This window comes from Augochlora pura, chromosome 7 (assembly GCF_028453695.1).
Source record: "Augochlora pura isolate Apur16 chromosome 7, APUR_v2.2.1, whole genome shotgun sequence".
Lineage (NCBI taxonomy): Eukaryota > Metazoa > Arthropoda > Insecta > Hymenoptera > Halictidae > Augochlora > Augochlora pura.
Genome location: NC_135778.1, coordinates 9,519,839 through 9,542,472, shown reverse-complemented (window position 1 = coordinate 9,542,472; position 22,634 = coordinate 9,519,839). Strand labels below are relative to the sequence as shown.

The 22,634-nt window shown below is 39.4% G+C and overlaps 6 protein-coding genes across 8 annotated transcripts in view; 4 read left to right on the top strand and 2 right to left on the bottom strand.

Annotated features, from left to right (window-relative positions):
- LOC144473285 (uncharacterized) overlaps positions 1–2,178 on the top strand; it is a 32,754-nt gene extending 30,576 nt beyond the window's left edge. For both annotated transcript variants that reach the window (XM_078187036.1, XM_078187037.1), the window contains exon 6: positions 9–2,178. In XM_078187036.1, coding sequence (XP_078043162.1) covers positions 9–234 — 226 coding nt within the window. In that variant the 3' untranslated portion in view covers positions 235–2,178. The remainder of the gene's footprint in view (positions 1–8) is intronic.
- A 1,667-nt stretch (positions 2,179–3,845) lies between these two features.
- LOC144473289 (lipopolysaccharide-induced tumor necrosis factor-alpha factor homolog) lies at positions 3,846–9,545 on the top strand. The gene is made up of 4 exons (XM_078187040.1): positions 3,846–4,001; positions 7,553–7,665; positions 7,967–8,111; positions 8,250–9,545. The coding sequence occupies exons 2-4, from the start codon at positions 7,566–7,568 to the stop codon at positions 8,350–8,352; spliced, it is 348 nt and encodes a 115-aa protein (XP_078043166.1). The 5' UTR covers positions 3,846–4,001; positions 7,553–7,565; the 3' UTR covers positions 8,353–9,545.
- A 78-nt stretch (positions 9,546–9,623) lies between these two features.
- Positions 9,624–10,971, bottom strand: Awd (nucleoside diphosphate kinase). The gene is made up of 3 exons (XM_078187039.1): positions 10,725–10,971; positions 10,084–10,185; positions 9,624–10,014 (listed from the first exon to the last, which is right to left on the bottom strand). Exons 1-3 carry the CDS (start codon positions 10,851–10,853, stop codon positions 9,775–9,777), a joined length of 471 nt encoding a protein of 156 aa, XP_078043165.1. The 5' UTR covers positions 10,854–10,971; the 3' UTR covers positions 9,624–9,774.
- LOC144473286 (uncharacterized) lies at positions 10,962–13,530 on the top strand. The gene is made up of 2 exons (XM_078187038.1): positions 10,962–11,736; positions 11,821–13,530. Exons 1-2 carry the CDS (start codon positions 11,540–11,542, stop codon positions 12,971–12,973), a joined length of 1,350 nt encoding a protein of 449 aa, XP_078043164.1. The 5' UTR covers positions 10,962–11,539; the 3' UTR covers positions 12,974–13,530.
- Positions 13,531–14,742: 1,212 nt separating this feature from the next.
- On the top strand, positions 14,743–19,744 carry LOC144473172 (clavesin-2). Of its 2 annotated transcripts, none has more exons than XM_078186798.1 (7): positions 14,743–14,935; positions 17,186–17,416; positions 17,603–17,762; positions 17,839–17,900; positions 18,116–18,309; positions 18,824–19,037; positions 19,122–19,744. In XM_078186798.1, exons 2-7 carry the CDS (start codon positions 17,242–17,244, stop codon positions 19,325–19,327), a joined length of 1,011 nt encoding a protein of 336 aa, XP_078042924.1. In that variant the 5' UTR covers positions 14,743–14,935; positions 17,186–17,241; the 3' UTR covers positions 19,328–19,744. The 2 variants fall into 2 exon arrangements, with proteins under 2 accessions (XP_078042924.1, XP_078042925.1); XM_078186799.1 differs by lacking the exon at positions 14,743–14,935 and adding an exon at positions 16,982–17,073.
- Positions 19,647–22,552, bottom strand: LOC144473171 (putative serine protease K12H4.7). Its single transcript, XM_078186796.1, has 10 exons — positions 22,282–22,552; positions 22,043–22,224; positions 21,792–21,975; positions 21,449–21,497; positions 21,225–21,360; positions 21,085–21,151; positions 20,758–20,968; positions 20,210–20,342; positions 19,974–20,143; positions 19,647–19,882 (listed from the first exon to the last, which is right to left on the bottom strand). Exons 1-10 carry the CDS (start codon positions 22,477–22,479, stop codon positions 19,767–19,769), a joined length of 1,446 nt encoding a protein of 481 aa, XP_078042922.1. The 5' UTR covers positions 22,480–22,552; the 3' UTR covers positions 19,647–19,766.
- Between the last annotated feature and the right edge of the window lie 82 nt (positions 22,553–22,634).

Genomic DNA, 22,634 nt, shown 5'->3' with positions numbered 1-22,634 from the left:
GATTTCAGATTCTCTTCGGAGATTGGGGATCGAAGATCGAGATGTTACGAGAACGGAGGTAGCAGCACGAGCAGCAGCAGCGGCAAGAGCAGGAAGATCAGCGAGTCTCTCAGCTGCAGCGAGCCAGACGAACAGAGCACAACGGCATTTACGCGCTCTCGATGGACATCGTCATTTCGCAAATTGCTAGGTCGGAAATCGAAGAGCAAGTCCGCGACTGATCGTTCCTCGTAAAGAAACTCGGAAGACTGAGATTCGCGTCGTGGCACCGTGCACGAAACACGAAGTGCGAAATCACCGTGACATTTAGTGCCCCTTACTGCCCCTCCGTCTTCTCTCTCTCTCTCCCCCTCTCTGGCTCTCTTTCTGCCTCTCGGTCTCGATCCATAGGAATCGTCCGTTTTGATCGGTAAGAGAGCACCGTCGAACATTCCTCGCGAATATCGTCGAAACGTAGACACCAATCCGACAACTGCCAGCGTATTGACATTCGCATTGCAAACGAACCCTTTCTATAGCTAAACCGAGCAGAACTGGGGTCTGTAGCGCTCATGCGCCATTGAAAAAAAAAGGTAGGCCACGGAACGCTGCCATTGATCTGCAAACAGGACTGTTACTTCCAAAAATGTTTTCGATTGGCTGCTACAGCGCCTAGTCGTGATTATCAATACGATGTAATTAGTTGAATTTTCTGAAAACTACTTCTATCGATTTACGTCATAGATTTTTCTTAGCTCCGTCCATTAATTACCCCAGGTTCGTTTACAAGCTTCAAGTTATCAAAGGAACCTCTTAACCATTGCGAGAGTCTTTCTGTACTCCGTGATTAGATATCTCTAAATCCTTCTGCTAACTTTGAACGTATTCTTAACTCTGCTCTATAATCCCCTCTAGTTCCTCTTACAAACCTCAAGTTCATTAGCAAAATTATTTAGCATCTACTACCAATTTATCTTAGCCTTTACAAAAATTCTTCTCAACTCCGGCCACTAATGTTTCCTAGTTCTACCTATGGATTTTGCGCATGTTCTTAGCTACGCCCAGTGGTCCCCTCTAGCTTCTTCTGCAAACTTCGAGTTCGTTCGGTAAAGCTGTAGTATTAATTATATTCGAAAACGCGTCAACGACCACAGACTTCGAGTGACACTCGAAAGAAACTTTTCCTCGCTGATGATCGTCGTTCTCCGATCATTTTATTAATAAGTTTACGGCCCGTAAGTGATACAGTGTGGCTAATTGGTCAGCCTGGCAAAGTCACGTAGGAATTGAAACTCGAGAACGGTATCGACGCGAACGATCGAACGAATTGATTCTGGTGCGTAACGATGTTAATCGTGTTTGTAGATGGAAAATATGTTGATTGATATTATTATAGTTGGACGCGAAATTTTAAAACGACTTGTTTCTAATTGGATGATAAAACGACGTTTACTGTTCGTGATAAGTTTTACGTTGTTGTCTTTGTACTGTTGTTATTAGGGTGAGTTGTTGTCTTAGCCAAAGAACATATAGTACTTTACGTAAGGGACGGACGCTGGAACTAGAATAATTGGATGACCGTCCGGTTCTCTCGATAGATCGCAATGTTATCGAATGTTGAACGGTAAAATCCTTTTCCTAGAACCGACTGGAATTTGGAGAGCTTTTTTCCGTAGCGAAGTGTTGTCCAAGGAATTTCAACGATTTTGTATACAAATTGTATACGTGTACGTTAATACCAAATAGGATCGTGTTAACTCGATATCGTTAGACAAAACGAAACGAGTCGATTAGAGTGGGAATTGAACGATTGCGTGGGACTAATTGATAAAGGGAAACGTATTCTTTAACGAACGTTTACCGATTGCCACGCGGTGAATTCGCGTATTCAGGGTAACAATGAACAGTTTTCTGTTTAGTGTCGTTAAAAATCAGTTTACGATATCGCCTCGGTTGCTGAACGAGTATTTCGGTCACAATTTCTGCTGAGTTCCATTACAAATTGCGCTCGTCAAGAGATTATCGCATATTTTGTATATATTTTTGTATTCTATTTATGATTCGGATATCATAGTTACAAATTCACGGACAAAATTGTCAAATTAAGACGACTGCCTGAATATATCTTAAGTTGATGCAACAACAATTGTGGAGACACTTAGCGTAAATAAATCATCAAATATAGATGAAATACTACCATGCCATGTTGTTTTCTTGACTTTCCTCAGAACAATTAGAGATGCAACAACCGTAAGTACTATAAAATGTTAAGACAAGTCCCTGCGGTACATAAGGTATTTAGATGATTCACTGACTGACGCATTTCCATTAATCGTAAGCTAATATCACCTTACTCGTATCTTCGTTTCATATAAACGAGCACATGCTATTCAAGATAGTTTCATTGATATAAATTGTTATCAGTCTCTCCGATAAATTATTTTCAGCTGTATCTTTCCATTTCTTGAATCACCTTAATTATTCTTGACGCATAAGTTCACTAAAAGAAAAACAGTTTATATACACAAGGTTACAGAGTTATAAGATACTATCTAGGGTCGTTATCTGTCTATCTATATGTATACATATACATGTATATAAATTTTTAATTATCGATATCAACGAGATATTGACACTCTGAATTCTTCGAAACAGAGTTCCATGTATTTGAAATAATATATTGTGTTCATATTTTTCTATACTAAGTTACATACACAAACATTAGGAACATACCACTTCCGTGGCGTTACCAATATTACCAACAGTTCATAAATCGTGGTTTTCTAGCGGAAATAACATATGCATACATTGGTACCGTTACTGATGACTAATTTAATTTCGCAGAAAAGAACACACATTTCCAGTATATTTAATAACTAAATTATGAAAATATATGTGTGAGTTTTCTATGTCCAGCTTCTCTGCATTACTAGAACCCGACATATACATATATCATCCTGCATTCCCAGATCAATTATTTGTTTTTTTTTCTAGGAAAATCATTGACTAACCTGTGGAGGAAAAAAATATCGACAAAAAACACAATAGCAAACAGAAACAACGAATTTTGTCTGAAGAGACATCGCCATTTTATTACCATCAGGCATACACATATTAGGTCGAGTCATAAATTACTTCGGTTTCTTTATCTCAAATTTATTTTGTCCTTTACCTACTTTTGTTATTAGTATTTACTTAGTGAAATAAAAAACTCATTAGTCCCAATGATTCATTTAATACATATGCAAATATATCCAATCTCCAGGATGGCAAAATATTTCGATACACGAATGTAACTTTTCAGGAAAACTATTCAGTTCCCTCGTCTACAAGTTTCCTTCTCCTTATGGTTAACCGTTTCCTCGGCTGTTAACTTCCACTTCTTATCTAAAATATTGAGTACTGCAGAAGATCCATTCCATTATTGTATGACGCAGCTGGTCGTAAGTGCAAAAATATTATGCGAAACGAACTTCTTAAATATTTTAGCAGTAGAATTTTATTTCGGTTTTAAAGGAGCGTTATCAATTTTCGCAACGAAAACCAAACATTTAACTTTACATTGCGCTTTTCTGCACAACTGATAATACCGGATTATAATGTTCTGCTCGTATTCCAAATATTCGGTAGATGTCGTTCAATAGTTTTGTTGCGTATAGAACAAAGTACCGCAAGAAGGTAATTACTCATTTTTTAAATTACATTGCGTACAATTAGTACTGGAAACAAGAAGTATCAGAAACTTCTGCTTTCAGAAAGATTCCTTCTTGATAAAATTTCACAGACATTGCAAGAATTACGTGTCGCACGACAGCAATTCTCAGAACTGCGATTCGAGAATATATCGTCTCCCACCTATCGGCGCGGCGATAGCGTACTCGGCTATACATATAGAAAATTTGAGTCTTGTGAAAGCGCTGCAAAGACAAGTCGCTAGTCAGACATTGCCGTTCTACCATCGCGCCGGCGTACCTCTCCACCATTCGCGTGTATACACTGTAGTGCATCGTTTGCTTCAACAGGTACGTGTGCTTGTGGGTTCTAGTGAAATATCTGTCGTAAACTAATTTTAGACGGTAATCGGTGTCGAATTGTCGGCGTGAATCGAACGCCCAACGTTTCCTATCTTGTACCCGTCTATCTGTCGACATACATGGAAGTATACCTTGAAACAGTGCTTCTCATGTCAGTAAACTGATTAAGTCGCTGTTTGTGTCTTTATTTGGGATTTCCGGTCCCGGAGGAAAACGCGTTGACAGCCTCGAATCATCATTGTTTATTAGAACCGTTCAATTACATTAATTACATTAGCTTCCTTCGTCTTTATTTGGCAACTATAATTGCATTCTTATGTAGGAATTATAGCGAGACGCGATATGCAAATGAGTACAAGACGTATGAAATTTCACGTTTCGGTGTCACATTCCCACTGGATTAGCAAGGCTACACTATGTAATTTTACATCGATTCCGAGTTCGTGTTAAAGCGAATAAATTCAAAAGTATTTTTAACTTTGTAATTTGGAGCACGGAATGAATTACTGTAGTCTTTTGCGGTAAAAGTATGTCGGAGAACGCACGAAACCATAACATCGGCTAAAGCGCATCTAAATTCAATTTGAGTATGTTTATGTAACATGGTACGCTCAAAATTTTATCCTTGAAACGAAAAGCTATTTTCGAACGGTGGTATAACAATTCATTGCAAAATGAAAATATTATTTTTTAAAATCACACGCTCCGGTAGATTGTTCGCAGTTTAAAATGATAGTGCGCTGCACGGTCGTGTTATCAGTTTACTGATAAAAGATTCTGTCCAGTAAACGCGAATGCGACACACTTCGTTTAAAGTGAAATATAGAATAATTAAATTTATGTATTAATTAGACAATGTAAATTCCTCCTATTAATGTCAGTGTCAGCCGAGTACTGAATTTTATAAAAATAGCAGGAAAAACAAAAGCATAAGTTCTCGCGGAACATAATATTTTCGCAGTTGTGGCTACGTTCTTGAAAATCGTAAACATAAATCTCGCGAACTGTTCCGTGCGAAAATAATGGTAGCCAGGGCGAATGGGTGAAACAAGACAGACGAATGTATAACACGCGAAGCTTGCCCTCTAAGTTTGTATCTCTGTTAATTAGAGTGTTTTCACGGTTACGATCCACAGTGTCATGAAATTTGTGCAAGGTTACATACGTGTAGGTACGTAATTCTATATGTATTTTGTTTTTGTCGCGCAATAGATTCAAATGTTTCACAATTTTTATATCAATTTTAAGTCTGAATAAAGAAATCTATTTAACAATTTTTAATGGAAGCAACTTTATGACTTCAATAATTATTAAGTTATATGTGAAACCTGACATAACCTGACGATGGTAGGTTTAGTTTTAACGTATCTTCTGCACGTGCCAGTCTAAAATATGCATGTATTCGTTTATTTTTTATCAGAAGCATCGAAATCAACCGTTGAGGGACCGGTTTGATGGTCCACTTGGCGGGAAGACTCACAGAGTCCCCAAATTAACTTTATTTAAAAAATATATATATCGTGGAATTCCTCTCCTTAAAAGTTGCAACCTTCTCCTCGGAGTTTGGGACTCTAACATCATTTCTATTTTTAGAGATACAATGCAAACATTGTCCTCAGATGTTTTTTAACATTTAAATGTCGTCGGAATCTCGATAAAAAGACAGGTTTCATACTGACTGTCAAAAACATATACATCTCGGATTGTATCTCGTGCTGAAAAAAAGCTGCTGTTGAAGAATATTCTTAACATTTATATAGAATAATAATTAAATATTGTTTTACGCGAACTTCTATATTATTCTATATAGTTTAAGAATAAAATGATCTTAACATTGACGTCCGATAGCGACGTCCTTCATAGCAAAACCTGTTTTCGCGTGACGCTTCGGTGCATGGTAAAATAATTTATTTATATTGTGAACTCTTGCATGCACCTTCGAAGTATTATGCTTTTAATTGTACCTTTAGACTTATATTGCGATTGAAATCCTGTTGAAACTACATAAATACGTCTAGTATAAAGTAAGGTGCGATGCTAAAGTAAATGTTGAATATTTTCGGTTGGTCTAAACAATGGTTTTGTAAACTCCAGCGAGGGAACTGTCCCATCGTTAGTCATGCGCTTATCTGCTCCATATCGAAACTCGAAATCCACTTCCGTCGTACGATATCGCGCTAATGAATTTCAAACAGGTGCTATGTTTGCGAGCGTGTAAAAACGCGAGCCTCGTGTTCGACTCCGATCGATCAGCGATATCATCTTGTATCAACTAGACCACTCCCTTGTTAGGAATAATTTTCCAAATTATAGAAAATGAAAGCAGAATAGCTTTGAAAACGTGATACTTGTTTATTCCTGGTGTCTTATCAACCCGTTATTGTCTTTAATCTTAGCGCTCTCTTGGTACAGATAACAAATCTCCGATGTACCAGAGAAAAATATTCGATTGCACATGTACGATCAAATAATCGAATCAGTTTGATAATGTCGACCTCGCACAATACGGATAATCGTTACGTAATGTAATAGATTTATTTTTCGAAACGATTAAAATCGATCACAAGGAACGTTTTGTGTAAACTGCAGCATTTGTTCCCAGATAAGTCGACGATGTTGTCGGTGCGCAGTTGCAACATTTTTAATTTCCCAAATTTATCATATATTGATCTTATTACTATAGCAACGGGAGATTGATGTCAGCTGAAGTACTGATATCACTTGCAGATACTGTAATTGAACAATAATAAATTGTAGAACATGCGGGATAATAATGCAACACTTAGGATGATTGCCGTATGCTGTAGTGATAGGTGACGATAATAGTCTTTGATAACTTGAGAAATATCAGGATGCAACATAGAACAAAATCTACGTGTTACATCACGCTGGATTTTCCACTGAAATTATTTACTGTATACTGTGTTCGTCATAATGATAATAAGCACTCCATTGCGCAACGAGAAGCATACACAATCGATAAAGAGTGACAGTATTTATGGATAAACTTGAAACTAACTTCTATCTTGCATTTTCAACATAATTTTCAATCAAAGTTCTCTCATGGAAATATTTATAACAATGAAAAAGATCCGTAAACGGTTAAAGAAAGTCGCTAATCGTGACTATGGTCGATTAGAAAGTAAGAAATGCAAAATAGCAAGATCAAATGTCGTAGTTAGGCTCTAGTATGTCTACAAGAGGAACTGTTAGCGAACAAGGCGACGGATAGTGTCCAACAGCACGTTACACTTTACAAAACATTTGAAGCACGCTGTGGATATTACTCTACGTGGTGCATCTATAATTCCAACGATGTGGATCGATGAATCATGTCGGTTTATTACGTACTTCATTAGTCATCGATGTTATATAGACTATTTCACGACATTCAGACAGTTGCGCTTATCAATGTTTTTTCACGCCTACATGAACACGTCACTGTGACGACAATTACATCTACAGCTTTCTTTACCTGCTTACTAAAATGGTAGGCTTCGTGTCTGATATTTTCAACGAATTCGTTCACTTTTTTTCAGATAAACGTTCGCCATGGATAAAAGCATGCCGCCACCACCACCAGGTTTCACAGCAGGACCACCGCCGCCAAGCTACGGTGCTCCACCTCCAAGTTATAATGATGGACAACCAAGTATGTAAAATAGTATGTCGATAAAAAGAGAGCACAGCGCTGCTACTGATGGATCAAAAGCGACTGTTCCGTATCAACGGCCAATTCATTTTAATCCAACTGTACATTGTAGCCTTCGTATAATCCGAAACCAGCAAAGTGCAAAGGCGCGTAAAACGAATTATTGAAACCTGACTGAACACGTTTTGAATAATATAATCCCATCTTTTCGGCTGACGTCGATCATACTTACAGTACGAAGGGTCTTGTTATTCAAAAACATACTGCCACGTATACTAAAATGATTATTTTAATATTTCAGATGTGGTCATCATAGGAACTCAACAATTTAGTCCTGAATCACAACGGATGACATGCCCCCGATGTCGTCAAGAAATTTCCACGCGAGTAGAAAACGAATCGAATACAAAAACTCATCTGTTTGCGCTGCTTCTTTGTATATTCGGGTAATTATATTAGAAATATTGTTTATAATTCCAACTATTTACAGAAAACATTGAAAGTGACATTTTATTCGATTGTTGCTTCTTTAGTTTATCATCATCATTTGCAAGAAATCTAATTTAATTAATATACGATTGCAGATTATGGTGTTGCGTTCCCTGTCCATACTGTATTAACAGCTGCATGACACAAAACCACTACTGCCCATCGTGTGGTACATTCTTAGGAAAGTGTGAAAATTAATTCTATGCTGATATCTGCCGAAGTATCAACGACAATGCTTACGCGTAATCGTGAGGGTAATTATAACGCAAACACGAATAAAACGCCTTGATTTTATCGTTTGGTGAAGATACGATAAGTTGTTGAAAATTACAATGTATTTTTGCAACAGAATTTGTTTGTTCGGTGTACGCGTACATTCTACGAATGCAAAACACTTGCGCGTCCAATCGGAGACTCCTAAGAACAATACTACTTATTTTTTTAATAAATACTTAAATATACAATCCCATATGTACACTTAAGGCCAAAGTCACACGAGTGTCAAATCGACGGACGTTCCTTGTCTCTCCTTGTTTCACTGATTATAAAGAAGGAAGATTTGTCCTTGTTTTTAATTTAAAAAACAAGGAAATATTTGTTTTTTCGATACTCGTGTGACTCTGACCTAAAATCATGACTACGATGTGGGCATTTTGTACACCGCGATCGATAATTGCATATGATAAGTGATATTTTTGACGAAGAAACCGTAGTGTATAAACTGCTTGTATTCGCGAGCTACATGCCGAGCTCTTTGTACGTGGCGTACAAAATACTATAAAAAATGCCCGTGTAGTCACGCCCTAAGGTTATATAAATCTTAGTTTGTACTAACTGAACAGAATTGGGTAATATTTAATCCAATTACATATTGATGACCACAATTGAAATATTTGTTTGTAAAACGCAATCGACGATTGTATTTTTTATTCTTGTGTAATCACAATCAACTATTTAATTATCGATTAGTTCGACAATTTAGTTACTTGATTCATTTAATACCCAACACTGGTCCTACATTAGAGTATTTTTATACAAAGTTACCATTACGCAACAACGTGCATTTATCTTGATGATCTCATTTAAGAGATCGAGAATTCATTCGTTCATTCTTCTATCGCTAGTTTACCTATTTAAACATACTATTAATTAGTACATATAAATAATTTTCTTTTGAAAAAATGTATGATTACTTTTAATTCGTTACGACAAAGAATTGCACAAAATCCAGATTAAACTATTTGCGAATGTGTACGAAATTATTGTCAAAGTTTACATATATACATATATTCCGATTATATTTATACATACGCGATTGAAAACCACATATTGTTGCTATCAAACTGTTTATTTATACGACAATGATATAATAAAATACAAAATGGCTCTGACACTTAACTGTACCTATACTAATCAATCTATAGAGGGCAATAATTCAATTAATTTATATATTCTTCCTTTAATAATAATTTATATAAGAACCTGATTTATTATTCTCAAACAAATTTATGTACAACTCCTCTTTTTGTGTTGCTGAATGGCAGTATACATGATCAAGACTTGATTTGCAAAAAAATAGGCTGCAAAATTGTTAACCTATGTACAATTATTTTGTATTATTTATTCATAGATCCACTTCTCAGCCCAGGAAGCCCAGTCTACAACTTCTTGTTTCTTGCCCTCTTGGAACCATAACTTGATTTCCTTGTTTGCAGATTCTACAGAATCTGATCCATGAATAATGTTGCGTCCAACCTGGATGCAGAAATCACCACGTATTGTTCCAGGGGCTGAATCTTTCGGATTTGTTTCTCCAAGCATCACACGACCAGTTTTTACTACATTTAAGCCCTCCCACACCTGAAAAACAGTAAGAAAATTTACCTGAAAAAATTCAGATACAAGTATATTATACAGAAAAATTATTACCATAGGAACAACAGGTCCAGAACTCATGTATTTAACTAAGCCTGGGAAGAAGGGTCTGCTTGCCAAATCTGCATAGTGTTCTTTCAACATGTCCTGGGTCGGCTGACAAATATAAATTACAATATTTGGTTAGATATATTTAATCCTCATTTTTATCTCTGGGCTGTGAGCCAATATTAATTTCCAACTGATCAATTGACAATCTTCAATACGTTTTAACGTTTCTGCAAACGATAGTTACTGAACAATTTAATTACTTCTTTTTAAACAAATAATTTAAGTACTCTTAAATAAGAATTAGTTATTAGACTGTTACGGTAAGTAATGTAGTTTCCAATGAATCAAAAAAACATTACAATCCAATTATTACGGTTCGCATATTTTTTATGTGGATTATTCAGAAACAGTAGACCGTCGTTTCAACCATTTCATCTTGACGTAAAAGATTACAACGTCATGTAAGCTGAAAGCGATGATCACGAGACTAATTGCAGTTGCAAAAACGCGACAGGTGTGTTTGCATATGTCGCGCGAAAAACCAAAATCCACGTGGCCAACGAGATATCGGCATAAGAGTGTCCACGTTTTTTGCACACAGAGGCTAATTCAGGACTGATCGTAATAATCAGATATGTACTTACCCAAACCATTTTCATTGCAACGAGCTTGAAGCCTTTATCTTCGAAACGTTGAATTATTTTGCCGACGAGTCCACGCTGGACACCGTCCGGCTTCACCATAATGAAAGTACGCTCCTTGTTCTCGGCCATAATTAATTTGCAAAGTAAACGGAGTAAGATCAGGAAAGATCACAAGACCATGCAACACCGGCAACAGCAGCAAAAGTATGAGAACGAAGAAGCGGCTCAAGTAGGGAGCACTCGTTCGTTTCGTTTCTCTTCTACAAGAGTGGTGGGGTGACAACGCTATATCCGGTGTCATTAGATCTCGTGGTAAAACACTCGAACTATCGAGCGACATGACCAACGAACCAGTCCAGCCAATAATTTATCAACTGTCAATAGTTTCAGCTAACAGTTTCAGCGTTTCTCCGTTTACATGCATTGGTGCTGTACATACCCTGAATAAAGCTTAACTTCTATACAAGGAAAGTTTATCACAAACATAGTAAAAATTATGCGTTGTTTTTATTTTGAATAATAAATACAATTTTTCTTTATAATTCCCCTATTGATATAGGGCATTCTCCTGATTATTTCTTTTACCTTTAACTACATCTTTAACGCTTGAGTTAACAAATTTCGTATCATTTTCCATCCACGTATTTTTGATATGACTGACTCGGTGACATCTATAGCCGTAACAAGAAAAAAAGGAGGTCTAAACGTTCGTCGAACTTTTGAGGTTATTTATGCTCTATTTACCGGTTCTATTGGATATTTAAATTTATAGGCCTAGTTTGTTTTTGATAATGTTATAATATTGGTTATGCACTATGGAAGAACATTTTGCAACGATGAAATTAGGAGATTCGGACAACGATGCTGCTAGATTGACTAGAGCTTTTAGTTTTTCTGAATTACCTTCACCTCAACGAATACGTGTAACAGAATCTTATCAATCTGGGAATTTCCCTGGTTTAGTTAGACAGTACAGTTGTGAACAAGTCTTTGGTCAACCTATGAATGCCAGGTAGAATGAAATGTTTTCTTAAGTCAAATAGGGGCACAAAGCCCTTAAAAATTCTTAATTTATACAGTTGTACTTTGTTTTCAGACGATTCACAGTATCAGAAGTTATTTCATGTAGAAACAGCGAAAGCAGGAACGAATGGCAAAAAACGATATCGTATTCAGATACATTTAAAACACCTAATTGGCAGTTATACAATAGTAAGGTAATAAGAAAACCAAATCTTGTGTCGCATAAAATAGAAAAAGATGTCGAACACATGGAAATTGATAGTGTAGGCCCTGTTAAAGAATATACTTCTCCATCCGATGATGTGCAATTAAATACAATTAGAAATGATGATCCAGTGCACGTACCACTTGAAAATAAACGAGACAACACTGTGAAAGTAAAAAGTGTAAATTCTTATGAAGATGTTAAAAAGAAATTAAGACCATTGGTTGTATCAAAGGTAAAAGCTCCAGTTATCAAAAGAAGAAATATGTTTTGTAATGCTTTAATGTGTCTGTGCATTCTGCCAGTTGTAGTAGGAATAATTGCTCTTTTATTGAATCCTGTTACATATGCGATTTGCGACCGTATATCCTGGTCTGAGAAAATCGCTGTTGAATTAAAAGAGAAATTACATGGACAAACAAACGCGGTCACAAATATTGTTCACGCTTTGCGTAACGACGTCGATCGTATGAAGACCGTTTGTCTGGTAGGTGGAACAGGCATTGGAAAATCTTACACTACCGAAATTATTTTAAACAATTTCCCAAGAAAAGAAAAGATATTTGTATTTGATACGGCAGTAGGACACGATCTTTATGAAAACACCAGGCCTGCTATTGATTCTTTTGAGATACTGATCATAGACAATTTGAGAATGGTAAATTTGAATGAGTTTGTTCATCTGTTAAGCAAACTGAAACAGATTAACGGCACCTGCCTCACAGTAATCGCGATTTTTAACGTAGAAAATGTAAACGATCAATTATCGCGGGAGGTAGATTTAACGAAAAGTGTTGATGAAATTAATCAAGCGTTCGCTGGTAAAATGATCGACGTATCTATTGTGCCTTACGAGCCCTTGACTGAATCTGCCCTGAAAATGTGCATAGCTGATGCAGCAGCCTACAGTAATTTAAATCTTTCGGAAGATCAAACAAATGAAATTCTGGAAATCTTATTGTTAGCGGGTACAGGTTGTAAAGGAACTTATGCCAAAGTGCAACTTATTGGTAGAGGGTAAATGGTGTTTTTTTTTGTTTTTTGAACGATGTCTCTATTTGCTGTTCAAGCAATTATTATACCTATTAACCATACTGTGATTGCTAATTATAGTCTTCCAACGGTTCTCCTAATGAAAAAAGTTGACTGCGATACCGTTTGTTGAGCAATGCGTTTGAGTAGACTGTTGCATTTCTTATTGATACAGGGTGGATTATGCAACTAAAGCTTCGATCTAATTTAAGTTTAAACAAATGGACTTGATCTTCACGAAACCATTTAAGTTTTTATCGAAGTATTATTCATTAAAATAATTATTTACGAAACAATCGAAGCCATTCCAGTCGCATGATTCACCCCATGTATGGTATTGTTCCTTTTATGCCATGTTTTTTATGGATTGTGTGGTGGTACGATTTGCGTACGTTTTGAAACTTGATTTATGATTGAGTCATCCAAGATGAGTATAATAGAATAAAATGCGTTTATTATTTTTGTATTACGAAGCGATTGCCGGGCAAAAATAAAATGTACTTTGCGATACGATGAAAAAACAAAAATAAAACATTTTGAATACTATTTGTTACGAATTTTTAACACACATCGGTAAAATCCTTTCACGCACGTAATTTCTCCATCCTCGGCCGGAACATTCCTGCGAGTTATAGTCGCATTTCACTTTCCGATTGTAACTGTCCGGGTAGTATTGCGTGTCAAAACTAAGAAAACAGTCCAGAACTAAGGATTACGTGTACTTATGCCGATGTTACTGTTACGGTTATGCAAAACCGTGATTACTTGCGTGAATATGTTGACGATGAATCTATTAGCAGCCCTCGATTCCTCGGCTTTTATTACATCGCCTACGATTAATTACGGTACTGTGATTCTATAGATAGTATCGACATGAAATGCAAACTATAACAGAAATATTAATACCTCGGCTTAACTTTAGATTGCGGATCTCTATAGGCAAGCTTCTTTCCATTCAAGAAATAAATCGCAATGCGAAGGGTTGATTAGAATAATTCTTTAAAGTACTCTGAACATAGTCTTTAACCCTTTGCACTCCAGCCCATTTTAAACCTAGATTTAAAATAGCTATTTTAACGAGCTGCATTTCCGTTTTATATAACCTTGTACGATTTATGAATATGAAATTGAGTCTAGCGAATCGTAAAGCTGTTACGCTTTTAACAGTCTTTTAAATAGAAGGGTCTTTAATAATGTAAAAATTATTTTGAAAATCATATAACAATTTTCATTGGCGCTTCAGAGGCGCCACTCGAGTGCAAAGGATTAATACAGTCCCTATCGGCGATGGCTCGATAATCATTTAAAAATCAAAGATAGTTCTCTCAATGATGGGGTCCTTATCTCAACTAACATTGTTTAATAATTTCTTCCGGAATTTTCTCTCCAATGAAAATGATTCAACTTTTTCTTGACGTAGTGACATGTCGTTCAAATGCCCGTTGATAGTTATTAAGAAGTAAACAGTAAATTAAACTTTGCAAAACTTGAACTTAACGATATTACGAAGAGGAATGCAGAACGTAATTCGAGAATTCTCGTGAGTAGCTTGCCAACACTGCGTGGCAAGAAGACATTGTTATGAAATTAACCACCACTATGGTTCGTTTAGGCGGACAGGAGATGATGCCTGTCGCGGGGCATGTATAAAAGCGAGACAATTAGGGAAACCGAGTCATTCTGTAGCTGCACCGAGAAGCATAATCACGAAACGATTCTCTCGAGGACGTTCGAGGACTTCCTCGCTCGCTTATCGAAGTAGTTGAAAGCGATTAAAAGACGGTACGCGACAGTAGGAATTGACCCTCCAAGGGTGCTGGCAATTCGCTCGACCGCGAGAACTACGGAGGTGGAGCTAGAAGAAAGGTGCGAGTGGAAATTATAAAAGAGCGATCGACGGTCAAGAGGAGACAGTCTCCTTCAAGTGTTCACCTGTGCGACAGCGAATCGGGTATGTCAATATTCGTTTTAGTATTATACTTACAGAAACTAGCCTCGAATTTAACAACGACGTTATTATTGTTAAAGAAGATATTATTTTTATTTACTTTTAAGGATAACAATCGCACCTTAAGGTTAACAGAAAAAAAACAACTAAAAAAGTAGTTCGTACAGTACTTGATAATATTATTTATTTTTCACATTATTTTTGATAGTTAAAAAGAGGTAGGAATATAGTCTAGAATTCGCCGGTTGTGTCATTATGAGTGCGTTTTCTTTCGTTAATCATTTTGTTCATTTCGATTTCTCAAAAATATTTGAAGACGTCTTCAAATTTTATTTTCTTCAATCCCAAAGGGAAATGATAGTTATCCGAGCTATCGAAAAAATTCGAAACAGTAAGGATTTACTATGTATCTCTTGATTGATGCCTGAAGGTTGTGATGCCTAGCTCCAATTGTAATCCGATGTACTCCGATCACGAACATCGCTGATTTTGTTATTCATCGATCCGTCGCGACGAGAATTTTAAATTAAATACCCGCGCGTAGCGACCTTGTCTTTAACAATTGACGATTTTAGAGGTCAAGAGTGCGAGCGTCGTCGTCCTTTTGAAAATACGAGTGACCATGGCTTAACGAGAAAACATTGACAGAGGTGTACGTTCCAAGATGTTTCTTCGAGACATTAAAACCCATTGCGCAACGCGCCGTGTTTCGGAGACTTTGGCAAACAAGCATTCTCGAAACGGTGAGAATGAGTCAACCGGCTCGAAAAATTTGCGGAAAGTTCAGTCTCTAAGAAAATTGAACGGTCAATCACGTCACGTTACGCGATCCGATGCGAGGAAAGTGTTGCGTTCAGGGTGAACGGCGATTGATGCCAAAGAAAGAACTTGAAGAGTAATAATCTCATAAGTAGCACTTTCTACGCGGAAGACGCCTGCCGCGTTTACCTTCCCGATTGCTCGGTTGCACGGTTGCCCCGTAACCTGATTAGTGTTACGTTCATTCAAGTTAAGCACCGTGTGAATCTTTTATGCATTATCACGGAACGCAACCCGTTTACGTTGATAGAAATGATTCGCTATCGCGGTGACAAAAGTTGACCTTCCCCTGTTGCATATTGGACATCGAGCCCGCAGACTTCCCTGTTGCATATTGGACATCGAGGGCCGTATATCTTGATGTTTGACTTTGTATGCTAAGCTTGCAGAGCAACGGGCTCGAGAGCCCTTGAGAAGCCGTCGATGGCCTTCTGGGTTTCTTTGCACTTTCTTCCGTCTGACGCAGAGAAACTGATTCATTTCATCGACATCCATTTGAAATGACTGCTACAAATTTAGAAGTTACCCAAACAGTTAAATGCAAACGTAAGCGAAGAAATTGATCGACGAAAGCAAAGTTCCCGAATATCGGAATAAAGTTACGCCTGTTTTATGTAAGCTACTGCAGGATCTTCTTCTGATCGCATTAGTGGATGAGGATTGGATTTTCGAAAGGAATTTCCCGCGAAAATTAGCGGTCGTCCGTACTCCGTGCAGAAAAACGTTGATTATACGGTTGCGCAAGAATTTCTCCGTCTCGTAAGGCTAGATTGCGACTCGAATTAGTTGGTGGCTAAGAAAACACATGTAGCGGATAGGTTATTTAATGGGAGACGATGGGGAAACCGATCGATCCGCATTAGCTTGAGGTAGTACAAAATTGGATAACAAAGATGGGCGCGCAGAACCCAGACGATTGCGTAACCGGAGAAAGTTGTTGCGAAACATTCGAGGGACTCGCTTACAGCATATGTTGGTATCGTGGAACACGTAATACTCTCCAGCGTTCGTACACCCGGTCGAACATTATATCATGAACCGTCGAAATTGTTATGTCACAAAATCACCGGCGAGTCACCGCTAGTTACGAGGATTACGAAACTACGGGGCCATTTCGCTCGCGGAATGGGGAAGAAAGTAAAATAGGCATAAGCATAAAGCGAGTAGTACGCCGAGCGTGTCTGCTCTCGCATCCGCGGTACATGTTCGCTTTCATCGACGGCGTGACTTTGAACGGTGTGCCGAGGGAACCATGTCAGTGGCCCGAAGCTGAAGGAGTCGCACCTGCCGAGGACGAGGAAACGGATCGCATCCAGTTTCTCGTACTGTCGTACGCACGTGTAGATTTTAAAAGCCCAAAGAGCGGCCGTAAGAACATCGATGTACATTTAGGCTCGATAATCGAGCCGTAATCCTGATCCGATGGTTTTGTAGAATTTCAGCAGACCAGGTAGTCTCCTCGAATCACCGAAATTTCAAAATCTATCGAAATGGGCGCGGTAGAGTGGGTAACCGAGGAAGACAGCTACGAGTGCACTCTTTCGAAGGAGACGCAACAGATTGCCAAGGATGAGCTCAGGGAGGACAAGAACACGCGGGACCAAGCCCTCGAGCAGATTCGCAATTGGATCAAAATGAATCCGCGAATCGAAAATAGCCGTCTCGGTGAGAAAATCGTGTTTACCAAACGATCAATTACTTATTATTTATCAATTAATAATAATATTATAATATATTATAATATTCTAATATATAATTAATTAATTTATTTATTTATTCTTCTACGGGAATAATCGATTAATATACAAGGAATTAATAAATCATTAATTCAGTGTTTTTCCCGATTGGCAGATGGACAATTCTTATTAAGGTTTCTGAGATCCAAGAAGTTTAACGTACCGATGGCTGAAGAAGCCATCGAGAGATACTTGCTGCTGCGACAGGTATACCATCCGGCTTTCAATAATTTGGACTCGACAGAGCCTACAATGGAGGAACTTCTGACCTTGGGGTGAGACACGTGAAAGTGACGAGTGCAAAGGGTCATAGTACGCATATTCTAATCCGCTTTGGTTCTCCCGGTTTAGGTACTTGTTTGCTGCACCCGGACGCGACAAAAAAGGCCGCCGTTTGGTGATCGCTAGACCAGGTAAATGTTAATCCCCTGGCATGCCGTTGATGATAATAACAGCTTTCGCTTCAACGAGCAAAGTCTAAGAGAACACGTACGCGACTGATTGCGTTCGCGTTTCCGTTGCTCGATCGCCAACACGATTATTATCTCCGTTCGACGCGGCACGCGAAAATTGATTTCGCGAAAACCAGTCTCGGTGTTTTCGAAATTTTCAAGCATCGTTTCCGCAGGTGTGTTCGACCCGCACAAGTACACGAACGCCGACATGTGCAGAATCCATGCGCTAACCTACGAGACTCTGATGGAGGACGAGGAGAGCCAAGTGCGTGGCTTCGTCCATTTCGCCGACGGAGCCGGTGTCAGTTTCCCTCATCTGACGCTTTTTACTCCGAAGGAGGCCGTCCGCATCGTTAAAAACGGCGAGGTACCGCCCTTTCCTATGCTTCTTCTGTTTCCGTTGTGGTTTTTACCGCGAGATTGGGTTTGGACCGTTCTATTCCCAATCATCGACATCCGCTGTGAAACGCTTTCGATTCAAGGACAATGATGCAACAGCGTTTCGTAACGCCTCCGAAAAAAGACGGGGCACGATAACCGGTTCCTTGGTCTCTGTTCCACTTTTCCCGAATATTTGTCGATGATCGGATAACGACCGTGATACTTTCGTAGCTATTCTGCCCCACTGAACTCTCTGTCACATGCCAACCGAATTCGACCCTTTGGCGACAGACGAAACATTGACATTTTAATCGCGGATTACATGTTGCTTCATTAGTCGCGGCTCACTCACCTTTTCAGAGTCTTCTTATTTTTTATTTATGTCAAATTATCGAAATTTAAAAAACACGTTAGGGTGCGTTACTCCGCATGAAATCGACACAAGGGACAAAGGATACTCTTCACTTACGGCGATTAATATCGGATTACGTTCATTCCAGCGCACCATACCTATGCGGCACAAGGAGGTCCACGCTATCAATACGCACGCTTCCGTGAAGTTTGCTCTTGACTTCGGTCTTACATTGATTTCCGACAAGATCCGAAAGCGGGTGAAAATCTACACCAGCCTGGAGGACGCTGTGAACCAGAAAATGGACACCAGCCTGCTGCCGAAAGAATACGGTGGCACAATGCCCATGAAGAAAATGATCGGTAATCTTTCATTCGCATAAGTTTTAGCCATCTTTCCACGAATCCTCGCGTTCTTCTCGCATTGTGATCGAATTGTTCTTGCAGAACTGTGGAGGAAAGAGTTGCTGGACATGAGACCCACTCTGTTGAGTCACGACAAGATGAGAGTGCGCCTGGAGCTGTATTCCGAGAAGGCACGCGAAGGTGCGGTGTCGGCCTTGAAGCATGGTTTCGGATGCTCCGACATCGGATCCAGCGATTCGAACATGTACGGCATCACCGGCTCATTCAGAAAGCTCGAGGTCGATTGATCCCGATCGTCGAAACAATCGTTAATAAGCACTATCCTTTTAATCGCATTTACTTTGTCTTGGGGACATAGTCGACATTTCTGTTGGTAGCGTTCGCATCGCGGATACACGCAAATAAATCTACGATCTCGGTCGGCGCAACTGATTACCCGCGCGCTCGACAAATTGTTAAATATTAATTGCCGCTTCTCGAGAGCAAACCATAGAGATAAGGACACACTTAACGCTTCTTTTTGCCCGAGTCGCACGGAATCAGCACCATGAAACGGTCGTGGGAAACTCGGGCAAGGTGTACTAGATTTACGAGTAGATCAGAGAACTATGTACGATTAGGTTTATTATTATTATAAGTTGCACGAAATTTCATTGTGGCACTCGATCGGTTGTAAATAGGAAATAAATGCACATTTTTCTACATTTACGTCGATCCTGTTCTTGTTCAATGCGAGGAAGCGATCCAGCCGCCGATGATCTTTCGTACTTGTGCTCTTGCTTCAACCAGGCCGGGAACGTCAGCGTCGTCGTGATTCTGCAGATCCCGACAGTGCGAAGATCCTGAAAGAGTTCCCATCGTTCAATCCCTGTCCTCACCTTTACCTCGCTTCGATCCGATAACAAGGTTAATTTAGGAAACTGAGTTCTTTACCGTTAATCAGTATAGCAGGTGAAAATTTGTTCAAGTCTTTAAGAACCGAAAGCGCGTGCCAGGGGTCGACGTCGCCATTGGTGAAGATCACGTTTCGCAAATCCGGCCGCAGTCCTCCGTACATTATATTCGTCCGCCTGACTCTGCTGTCCAAGTATTCGCCGTCGAAGCTGCAAGAAGAACGGTTCAGCGAAACGGAAACACGATTTCCCGCTAATCGTGTTTGCGGTACGTACTAATAGTCGTACAGATCCCTGCACATTTCCGTGAAGAAGCTCAACGGGACCTTCGAGCCAAAGATGGAGTTCTTTGTATCAGCCGTTTGAAAATAACCGTACTCGGTGCACGTCTGATAATACCATTGTCTCACTGAAAGCGTTCAAATTACAAAAGAGGAAACTGTGTAATCCGAACTTCGTCCGTCTCTCGATGCGTATTAGTGCAATCCCTTTATTTATAATCAGTGAGAACAGTTTTATCTCGTCCCGTCTCCCTGATTATTTTGCAATGAAGCTAAGCAAGAGATAAATTAAGTGTACATCATGGTTTTGGACGTGTATTGTACATGCACGCGCACCTATGTATGTATGACCAATATTTTTTTATCTCATGCGATTATTTTACGTAGAATAAAATAACTACATGTTCGAGTATTTATTTCTTAAATATAGATCAACTGTACGTGTACACGTGAAACGGAGATTCTAAGTAAATATTAAAATGAGAGATCGAGGGATGGACGAGGGTAAATTCGGACGGAATAAATCGCGAGCATGAAACGTACTGATGTCGGGCTGCGTGTCCCAATCTTTCGTAGTGTGACTCGAAATGAAATTAATATAATCAAGATCCGAGCATTCCTCTTGGTCGGACACAAGGCTAGCCAGTCTTTGAAGGGGGCTGCCTAAATAGGGCGCAGTCATGTGTTTGCAACAGATTGCAATCTTCGACTGCCCCTTCACCACTTTATCGTACTGAACGATACCAGCGAATGCCTGGCGGACAAGGAACCATTACGTAACCGAGAATTTTCCGGTTTTCTTTGCGTACGCGGAAAACAGAGTAAACATCGTGACATAACCGTATGGTTTAACAGTTTAAGGACCCTTACCTCCGTCAAAGAGTTCATAAAGAGCCCAAGGTCGCTGGGGGACTTGGCCTGTGGCACGTCGCACAAGCTAAACAATTTTATGCAAACGATTTGAACAGTGTTACACAGACACGAGTTACGTAAAGTCAAATGGGTGTTACTTGAAGTAGGTTTTCAATTTCTCCGGACCCTGCGGAGTCGCTAACAGTTCCTCGACCGCGTCGAACGCGGCTTTAATGTCGTCCACGCATTGCTGGCTGTGCCTGCGCAGCGACTCGGTCACGACTTCGTAATACTCTGTAAAACGTAACCGATACTTTTTCTTTTCTTTCTTACTTAAACGCGAGACGAAAGTCTCGAGAAGTGTGAATGACATGTCTCTCACCGTGAAAGTCGGCCTTCGCGAACACCGGAGCGCTGCTGGCCAACGCGCCCTATAAAAAGAATCGGTAACACTTTCGCTGTAGCATCGACAATTTCGACATTTTATCTAGCGGATATCTATCAACACGATCATCGCCAACTCGAGGACCATAAAAATTAATTACCGAATATCGGATGACACAGCAGTCGAGATAGCAACAAGCTTCTCAACGGCTTTGTGGTATCCGGGAGTTTATGATAACTTGGCGACTTACGAACGAAATTGCTACCACTACTGAACGATTTACAAAGAAAGTCTTCAAATAGGATATATAAAGAATAATTGTTAAAAGTGAAAGAAGTACTTGAATAAGATGGGGGTATTTCAGTCTGGACCAAGCCGCCATGTTCCCAGCGTAAGACCCTCCGAAAACGATTACAATGCTGTTACGGAGTGATTTTTCTTCCTTTTTGGTCTCTATGAAATAAGCTAAGTCGGCCAACGATTGATCGACGTTCAAGTATTGCATGTTATCCAAGCTAAGGTCCCTGAAATGTATTAACGTCGCGAAATTGAAATCTTATCTGACGGTCGGACCGGAAACAGATCTCTTACTCGGTCGGATGACTTTTGCCGTAGTAACGATGCTCGGTATAGTACAGCATACCATTGTGTGCCTTGGCTATATCGTACATTAGACCGGTTTGTAGGTAACCCGGGGATATTTCCCATTCCCCTCCGATCATGATGAAAATGGGCCCGCCCGGTTTGTATAACGCAGAATTTTCATAATAGCGCTGTTGAAATAAAACGCGGTTAGCTCAAGTTACCGTGAAACGTCCTCATTCAAGTACCATTGACCAGGTGCGATTCTCTCGAGGATTGAAGTGATCGAGGGGTTGTTCGATCCAGGCCTCGTTTACGTTCTGTACATCGATTACGCCCGAAGTGTCTGGCTCTTCTAAACCGTGAAAATGGAACCCACGGAGGCCGGCGGCATCGCCGGGATGGAAAACGGCGCAAAACGTCCACAAAATGGCCAAACCGATCATTGTCGTGTTCTCGACGCACTCAAAGATTTGCAACTACTCTAATTCACACCGAATACTGGCTCTCAAAATGCTGCAGTGCTTGCTTTAAAACCTATCGACCAGATATCAGACAATCGCCTCTGAGAACTGTTCAAAATTAAAAAAAGATTTATCTG

Bases quoted from the DNA above. Each gene is read 5' to 3' on its own strand.
- LOC144473172 (XM_078186798.1), top strand. From the start codon at position 17,242: ATGGGCGCGGTAGAGTGGGTAACCGAGGAAGACAGCTACGAGTGCACT. The intron at 17,901-18,115 runs GTAAATGTTAAT...TCGTTTCCGCAG, and splicing joins TTTGGTGATCGCTAGACCAG to GTGTGTTCGACCCGCACAAG. The intron at 18,310-18,823 runs GTACCGCCCTTT...CGTTCATTCCAG, and splicing joins GCATCGTTAAAAACGGCGAG to CGCACCATACCTATGCGGCA.
- LOC144473286 (XM_078187038.1), top strand. From the start codon at position 11,540: ATGGAAGAACATTTTGCAACGATGAAATTAGGAGATTCGGACAACGAT. The intron at 11,737-11,820 runs GTAGAATGAAAT...CTTTGTTTTCAG, and splicing joins GGTCAACCTATGAATGCCAG to ACGATTCACAGTATCAGAAG.
- LOC144473171 (XM_078186796.1), bottom strand. From the start codon at position 22,479: ATGATCGGTTTGGCCATTTTGTGGACGTTTTGCGCCGTTTTCCATCCC. The intron at 20,969-21,084 runs GTAAGGGTCCTT...CTTGTCCGCCAG, and splicing joins TTATGAACTCTTTGACGGAG to GCATTCGCTGGTATCGTTCA. The intron at 19,883-19,973 runs GTAAAGAACTCA...GAACTCTTTCAG, and splicing joins ACCTGCTATACTGATTAACG to GATCTTCGCACTGTCGGGAT.
- LOC144473289 (XM_078187040.1), top strand. From the start codon at position 7,566: ATGGATAAAAGCATGCCGCCACCACCACCAGGTTTCACAGCAGGACCA. The intron at 7,666-7,966 runs GTATGTAAAATA...TTAATATTTCAG, and splicing joins TTATAATGATGGACAACCAA to ATGTGGTCATCATAGGAACT. The intron at 8,112-8,249 runs GTAATTATATTA...ATACGATTGCAG, and splicing joins CTGCTTCTTTGTATATTCGG to ATTATGGTGTTGCGTTCCCT.
- Awd (XM_078187039.1), bottom strand. From the start codon at position 10,853: ATGGCCGAGAACAAGGAGCGTACTTTCATTATGGTGAAGCCGGACGGT. The intron at 10,186-10,724 runs GTAAGTACATAT...TATATTTGTCAG, and splicing joins TTGCAATGAAAATGGTTTGG to CCGACCCAGGACATGTTGAA. The intron at 10,015-10,083 runs GTAATAATTTTT...ACTGTTTTTCAG, and splicing joins CTGGACCTGTTGTTCCTATG to GTGTGGGAGGGCTTAAATGT.